The sequence below is a fragment of the Leptonychotes weddellii genome, chromosome 15, assembly GCF_054177405.1.
Source record: "Leptonychotes weddellii isolate Sample4059 chromosome 15, ASM5417740v2, whole genome shotgun sequence".
NCBI lineage: Eukaryota > Metazoa > Chordata > Mammalia > Carnivora > Phocidae > Leptonychotes > Leptonychotes weddellii.
In genome coordinates, this window is record NC_138383.1 from 34,678,751 (window position 1) to 34,687,385 (window position 8,635).

At 42.8% G+C, this 8,635-nt stretch overlaps 1 protein-coding gene across 5 annotated transcripts in view; it reads right to left on the reverse strand.

The window, feature by feature from the left end:
• RHOT1 (ras homolog family member T1) overlaps positions 1–7,836 on the reverse strand; it is a 61,298-nt gene extending 53,462 nt beyond the window's left edge. The window contains exon 1 of one of the 5 annotated variants that reach the window (XM_081805385.1): positions 7,602–7,836. In XM_081805385.1, coding sequence (XP_081661511.1) covers positions 7,602–7,677 — 76 coding nt within the window. In that variant the 5' untranslated portion in view covers positions 7,678–7,836. The remainder of the gene's footprint in view (positions 1–7,601) is intronic. The other 4 variants (XM_081805387.1, XM_081805388.1, XM_081805386.1 and 1 more) reach the window with 4 other exon arrangements.
• Positions 7,837–8,635: the final 799 nt, after the last annotated feature.

The window sequence follows — 8,635 nt, forward strand, 5'->3', positions numbered from 1 at the left end:
AGGCAGTTGTGGCCACCAGTGCAGCAACGGGCTCCTCCCACCAGAGTACACAAACCTGCCACCAGGTCTATTCCAACAGAGCAGGCCTCAGGGACAGAGAAAGACACCCCTTGGCAAGAGAAAGGGCACTGTAAACATTACAACAATTAAAGAGCCTTACTTACGTTTGATCATACAGACCTACAATCAGTGATACCAAAAGTGGGAATCATTCAATTTATTTATATGCATACTGCCACTTAGAGTGTGGTACTTTTATTTATTTACTCATTCATATTCTGCCTTACCTGTTAAAAAATCTGAGGCGGTTTAGTACTCACTGCAATATAACAATTCCATCTAGTTTCTGAAGTAATTGTATAGCAGGCCTTTTAAAAATCAAAGAACAGGAATCTCTTCCACATAAAAATCCAAGAGTGATTTCCTCTTCTAAAAAAAGTTCAAAATTAGAGCAAAAGAGATTACAGGGAACTTGGAGAAAATGAGCACAGTTTCATTAGTATCATTTTGGGTTTCCTTTTGGAACAGCAGTAAGATGATAGCTACTTTAATAAAAGATTGGCAGATGTGATTTAGTTAAGAAATGCTTCAGTGAATCTAAACTAGAGCGTTTTGCTTCCTTTAAGGCCTAACCACCTAACCCTGAGTGAGACATCAAAGAAATAGGGAAGCAGCAGGTTTAAAATTACAATAGGCCACTAATTTTAGCCTAATTTTTTTTTTTAAGATTTTATTTATTTATTTGACAGAGAGAGACACAGCAAGAGAGGGAACACAAGCAGGGGGAGCCGGAGAGGGAGAAGCGGGCTTCCCGTGGAGCAGGGAGCCCGAAGTGGGGCTCGATCCCAGAACCCTGGGATCATGACCCCAGCCGAAGGCAGACGCTTAACAACTGAGCCACCCAGGGGCCCCAATTTTTGCCTAAATTCTATTTAAATAGGCCTACAATCCAAAAGGCCCCTAGACAATGGCAGATCTGAGTATAAACACTACATATTTTCAACTACTCCAAAAAATAATTTCCATGAAGGAACAAACTTCTCTAATTACTGTACCAATTAAATTTTATATTTAATATATCATATATAATATACTTACATAATTTTATAATAAGTATAAATTTAATAAAATATAATATGTAAAAATGTAACTGAGGGGCACCTGGGTGGCTCAGTCGTTAAGCGTCTGCCTTCGGCTCGGGTCATGATCCCAGGGTTCTGGGATCGAGCCCCGCCTCGGGCTCCCTGCTCGGCGGGAAGCCTGCTTCTCCCTCTCCCACTCCCCCTGCTTGTGTTTCCTCTCTCGCTGTGTGTCTCTCTCTCTCTGTCAAATAAATAAATAAAATCTTAAAAAAAAAAATGTAACTGAAAAATATTTAACATAAATATTAATATGGAGGACAAAGAATTATTGTTAGCCAGCCATCTAATGGTCTCTACTTCCTCTATTTTGCCTGAGAAACACTGAGTAATCTATAAAAACAAAAGGCATGGTCACAATTATCCCCGAAGAGGGAAGGACTTCTGATCAGTTCAACACAACATGCCACGGTGTTGTCTGGACTCCATGCTTCTAAGTAGGTCATCCATGGGAAACATAATTCATCACCATAGAACAAATTATCTAGATTTATCCAGGCTAAAAATTTCTTTGTCTTTTCATAACATCTTTTGAACATCTAGTTCTAAATGACAGCAAATTCCTAATATTCATGAAGCGGAAATAACATTTTTTGGTTCTAATTACCATCCTAACCGCCATATTGGTTATTTTTCTTGATAACAAACACGCCGTGTTTCAAGTGGTAAAGGGACCTACTCCTCATTTTTATCTGCTACTTCTTATGAAGCTTTGTTGGCTCTCCCTAAATTATGTAATTAAAATATACGGGGATGAGGAAGGTGACTATGAGTTATAATTTTAACTGGGAAACTTTAGCATTTGGGGCAACAGCTGAGTACTGTTCCAAAGGAAAATTTCATTGACCATATGCAGACTATTTGGGCTGCAGAAGAACAAATGTTACGGTCTATCCCTCTCCTTTGAACTAGATCAACCCTAGTGCCCAACTGGTGCCAGAGGAACAAAAAGACAGGTCATAATACATATGTGAGAATGATATAGACTCCCTATGAAGAGAAGAGACTCTTTAGACTATGCTTGAACATCCTTAGTCATAAACTATCACCCAGGTACTAAACACAGTATAACTGAAACTGGAGGAGTTTAATCTTCAAATATCATTTAACAAAGATCAGAATGGAAAGCAATATGGCTTTAAAGGGACTGTAGAAAGTTTTTTTTCTAACATAAATGCTAGCTTATTACTGAAATTTCTTTGATTCTTATTCCTATCATATGCCTGAGGAATCTTTCCTGATCCTACTAAGATGACCTCTGGTGTTTCAAGGAGAAGCTGACCTCTTGGCAAGAAATGTAACTGTTGGCAGCCAAGACACAGAATAGACATGACACTGTCATTAGATGTCACTGGTCTACTTTATTGCCAGAACACAGGAATCTCCCAGGCAAAACCAAGCTAAGGACCTGGAACAAGACACTGGACGAACGCTGCCCTCAAATGCTAACAATAACCACACATCAGATTGGATTTAAGAAAGGAGAATGGTCGGGGTGCCTGGGTGGCTCAGTCGTTGAGCATCTGCCTTCAGCTCAAGTCATGATCCCAGGGTCCTGGGATCAAGTCCCACATCAGGCTCCCTGCTCCGCGGGAAGCCTGCTTCTCCCTCTCCCACTCTCCCTGCTTATGTTCCCTCTCTCGCTGTCTCTCTCTCTGTTAAAAAATAAATGAAATCTTAAAAAAAAAAAAAAAAAGAAAGGAGAATGGTCAAATGTTTATGACTAAGAGGACTGGTTTGGAAAACAAGTAAAGGCTAAATAAATGGAACTAACTTGAATTCATTCATTCTTTCAAAAACTATGGATGGGGGCGCCTGGGTGGCTCAGTTGGTTAAGCGACTGCCTTCGGCTCAGGTCATGATCCTGAAGTCCCGGGATCGAGTCCCACATCGGGCTCCCTGCTCAGCGGGGGGTCTGCTTCTCCCTCTGACCCTCTTCCCTCTCGTGCTCTCTGTCTCTCATTCTCTCTCTCAAATAAATAAATAAAATCTTTAAAAAAAAAAAAAAACTATGGATGGCCTGGGGCACCCGGGTGGCTCAGAGGGTTAAGTGTCCCACTCTTGATTTCGGCTCAGGTCATGATCTCAGGATTGTGAGACTGAGCCCCGCGTCCAGCTCTGCACTGAGCATGGAGTCTGCTTGGGATTCTCTCTTTCCCTCTCCCTCTCCACTGCCCCCCTCCCAAGCTCTCTTGCGCGCGCGCTCTCTCTCAAAAAACAAAAACAAAAAACTACAGATGACCTTTGAACAATGCAGAGGTTAGAGGCACCAACCAACTCCCCATATCCCCAGCAGTCCCAAATCCTCAGATAACTTTTAACTCCCCAAAAACTTAACTACTAATAACTACTGTTGACCAGAAGGCTTACTGATGACATAGTCTATTAATACATATTTTGTATGTTATATGTACTATATACTGTATTCTTACAATAAAGTAAACTGGAGAAAAAAATGTTATTAAGAAAATCATAAGGAAAATACATGTATAGTGCTGTACCGTAAAAAATCCCCATATAAATGGACCCACACAGTTCAAACCCATGTTGTTCAGGGTCAACTGTATTTGAGCGCCTACTTTATGCCAGGCCTATTCTAGGCACTGGGGATATAGCAACCAACAAGACAAAGCCTCTGCCCTCATGGAGCTTACTATCGAACCCAAAAAACAAGTGAACAAATATGCAGGGAAGAATCACCTAAGTCAAGGCCTTCTTGTCCAGAAAGCAGTAGAGAGCAGTACAAGAGTGAAACAAGGGCCAGATTGTGATAGACTTTGCAGGCCTGCATTAAAAAGTTTGGACTTTAGGGGCGCCTGGGTGGCTCAGTCATTAAGCGTCTGCCTTCAGCTCAGGTCATGATCTCAGGGTCCTGGGATCGACCCCGCCATCGGGCTCCCTGCTCAGCAGGAAGCCTGTTTCTCCCTCTCCCACTCCCCCTGCTTGTGTTCCCTCTCTCGCTGTGTCTCTCTCTGTCAAATAAATAAATAAAATCTTTTTTTTTTTTAAAGATTTTATTTATTTATTCATGAGAGACAGAGAGAGAGAGAGGCAGAGGGAGAAGCAGGCTCCCAAGGAGCAGGGAGCCTGATGCGGGACTCGATCCCAGGACCCTGGGATCATGACCTGAGCCGAAGGCAGACGCTTAACCATCTGAGCCACCCAGGCGCCCCTAAATAAATAAAATCTTAAAAAAAAAGAAGTTTGGACTTTATTATAAGTCAAAATAGAAATCATCAAAGAATTTTAAAAATGGGTAACAGGATCTGAAATATTTTTTAAAGATGACTCTGCCTGCTACATACAGAATAGACGGAATTAGAAGCAGAGAGACCAGTTAAGGAGAGATACCACAAAAGCCTAGGCCAGAGCCAATCGAAGCCTTAGCTAGTTTGGCTTGAACTAGTTTTGATGATAAGCTAATCAGTTGGACATACTGAGTAAGAGCCATCAGATTCATTTAAAATGAGGATAACAGTTCCACTTTCTCAATTATTTTGACCGGTAAAGACAAACTTTTCAATTTAAAAACAAGACTTCACTAAAACTAAATCTTGCGTACTTTTAATGTAGCTACATGATTTAGATAAAAGGTCATTAAGGTTCATGCTAATTTTACTGCAACAAGGACATTTGTTAAGCACAGTAATGCAAATCTAGTTAAATACATATTCTGGTGAAAGAATCTGACCATGAAAAATCATAATCTGAAGAACTAAGTTTTGCATGGTTGCATTTTTAATGATTTAAAATTTTTTGTTTTGTTTAAAGAATGGCAACTGACTTTTAACGTGGCCTGAATGGTCCCCATTATGTTCAATATTATTAAGATAAGGTGCAAATGATATTTAAAACACTTTGGCTTTCTCTGTAAATAAATACCTTAAAATTTATAGACAATCTAACTTCTTTGATCTGAAAACTAAAGAGACAGTAAGCAATTAGTTCGCATTTAAACCTGGATGGATCAGAATCCAGAGTCTGGATGGGCCAAGAAAAGATCCATTTCACCTCCCAAGTACAGTATAGGTTTAGCCAACAGAATGTTGAAACCATTCACAACTACTTGGGAGTTTCAGTGAATGAAGATGCTGCTGTGTGGTTCAGGGACAGTAACAGCAGTAAAATGTACTGAAGTGATAGAGAACGAACAGACTTTACAAAAATACCAGAGATGATGCTCTTTTTTTTTTTCCTTTCCCATTCCCCTTAACCATCTTAAAATGAAAACTAAATTACTACCACTTTTACCTTAAAAAGTGCGTTTCCTGATAAATCCATGTGTTAGACCAATTTATTCTTATTTATTTATTTATTAAGATTTTATTAATTTATTTGTCAGAGAGAGCACAAACAGGGAGAGGGGCAGGCCGAGGGAGAAGCAGGCTCCCCGCTGAGCAAGGAGCCCCATGTGGGACTTGATCCCAGAACCCTGGGATCATGACCTAAGCTGAAGGCAAACGCTTAACCAACTGAGCCACCCAGGCATCCCGTATTTTTTTATTTATTAAAATAGCCTTGGTCACATTTATGTTTACCCAGCATTTAAAGTGGTATAGCTAGGCTAGCAGCTGTCAAATATTTACATTAAATCTCCTAATGCTTCAAACATTTCCCCCCAAAATACCAGCTTTTAATTTAATTAAAATTACATATTTCACATTAAGTATAATTCTAATATTTTTAAATGTGAAAAAAATTATATCTATGGTAACTGGCCTAAAAGCTTTTGGAACAAACCTTTTCAAGGAAAATGTCTTCTTTAAAAACTAAGGCTTTCTTTTAGGTCAGGTTCTCCTTGTGATCAAAAAGCTCACGCATGCACACTTTTCTCAACTCTCCTATTTGCCTTCATATCTGCAGAACATGGCTTTTAATTTTTCTAACAAATTTTGAGTTCTTTTATGTATTTCTAAATAATACTGTCAACATTTTAACTTAAATGCCCTAAGGCTGAACAATATATCTTACATATATATAGCATTTCTATTTAGATGTTTCACAGACTAATTATATGTAATTGCTTTCTATATTCAAAAGTAAAACCCAAACATAGGATTTTTGTTTTCAGAAAATTAGTATTGCAATTACTGTACTATAAAACTATTTTTTTACACAGTTAAGGATCAGCTTCTTAAGTGGCTCATCTACTCACTTTCCCTACCTTATTCCAAATGCATCAGGTATGAATCGTATGTTAAGTAACACCTTCCTGAACTTTGTCAAGGAAATCCATGCAAAATACAGATTAAGATATAGTTAAAAATAAAGACTAAAATTCACAACTGCAAACCAAAAAGTAAACTGTGTCAAGCCAAGCTTACTTCCAAATTCTGATTTTAAAGACTTCTCCAAACAGCAGGTGAACAGAGATTTCAATGAATATCAAAGAACACTACAGAAGAGGGTAAAAATGTGTTAGCTTTCTTCCTTGGGAGTGCATCAGAGTGACCTGGAGGGGCTACTCTAGGATGAAATGGGGTTTGAAACAGAATGCTTCAAAACAATTAACTAATGTATAAACAAGCAATTCAGTCCTCCCAGCCCACTTTCCTATTTTAGTCCTACCAAATGAGTCATGTAACTAGCCAAGTGATATCAAGAAGTCCCTGTTGTTCTGTCCCCAAGTCAGTGAACAGAAGGCATTTCTCCTTTATTATATCTTCAAAAGGTGAAATCTAAGAATTTCTAGGGGGTCTTCTGAGTATGTGTCAGTTTGGATCTCCTGTGTGCCTGTTATTTATAAATTACCAAGTAGCTATACAATAAATAATGCTTAAAAGGGGGGGGGATTTGGCTTTTGGTGACAATAATTCTCTCAACTAAAGGACCCTCCCCAGATAATTATTAATTCATTGAGCACTTGTCTAACTTGAAGTTGAGAGTAATTTTTGAGGAAATATCGAGGATACCAGGAGTTATTCCAACGCAAAGAGCAAGTAACGCCAAAAACAGGTGAATGTCTAGAGGGTGGGAAGATTGCAAGCACACACACAAAAAAAAGCAGAACCCTGACCTTGCCGGCAAGTCGAACAGTTGTGCACCCCTCCCCCTAGCCTCCCCGGGAGCCGGTTCACGCCATCCCAATTGGTCAGTCGGCCTGTTCCAGCACCTGCCTGGCAGTGACAAGCGAATCTCCACGGAAGACAAGAGGGTCTGAAAAGGAAGCGGCCTCGGAAACGCTTTGAGGCCCAGGAGGAAAGGATTCCAAGCGGAAAAGGAGGAGAGGACCTTCGGAGGGATGAGGCCGGCGGTCAGAGGCTCAGGGGAACAAGGCTTGCGAGGACGACTGGGGGTCAGGGGCCGGAGGTGTTAGCAGGGCCCGGGTGAGGTGAGAGGTTGAGGGCCGCCTGCGGGCCGCGGGAAGGGGAGAGCTAAGGGGCTGGGAGGCCCGAGGGAGCGGAGAGGGGCGAGCAGGCCCGGGGCGGCAGGGGCTGCGGTGGCCCCGGCGCGCGGACTCACGTTCTCCCACCAGCAGGATCCGCACGTCTTTCTTCATGTCGGCGGCTCGCAGGGACCGGGCTCGGCCCGCACGCATGGAGCGGACACCTCTCGCCGGGAGCGCCTACCCCGCGGAGCCGCTCTCCCAGCGCTGCCGGCACCGCCTGCCAGCCTCCCCCGCCGCCCCGCCCGATCCTCTGCCAGGGCCCGCCGCGCCGCCTCCTCGCCTGCTTCCCCGCTCGGGAGCCGGGACAGCTCCAGCTCCGCCTCCTCCGGCTCCGCGGGCGGCGGCGGCGGCGGCGGCGGCGGAGCCGACGGGGCGCCGCGAGGGACAAGCGCTTTCGCAACGCGAACGCTCTCCGGGCCTGAGCGGCGCCCCCCGCGTCCGGCTCGCCGCAGCGCAGGGCCAGGGCGCCTCGCCCACCCTCCTCCCGGCCCCGGGGGCCGCGGATACGCCGGGGGCTGGGAATTTGAGTGGCAGATCCGCCCATTGATTTTGCAGAATTGGGGCAGGAAAAGGTACTTGTCCAAGGTCACATAGCTAGAGCTTGGCAGTGACTCAGGACGGCAATATTCTCACCAGACTATAATCGCAAGGAGGGCAGCGACCTGCCTACCTGGTTTTCAGTAGCATCCATACCTCACTGGACATAGCCCTCAGAAAATGATTGATTGATGAAAGGGTGACTGGCTCCTGGGATAGAGCCTTTTTCATTACCCAAAGCCACCACCCTAGCAGCTTTTTGTCTGTGATGCTTACAAATACAGTTCTAAATAATGATTCTTTTTTATCTTGTCCTTGTAAACAGATTCATTTCTTTGTAGCAAACTAAATGACTTTCCTCTGCTCTAAGCCAAACCTAGTTTCTAAACCAAACTAAGCCACTTTCTGTGGTTTCCTTTGAGCAAGGTGTTCCGATACTAATCTTTAGTTAGGCTTGCTGAACGTAATGCTGGACACATAGGTGACACTGGATAATAAACTATTACTGAGTTTTCTAATGTTGCCTTATTTCCTCCTGACCCTCTCTATCTGGAGGAATTTGTTGCTATCT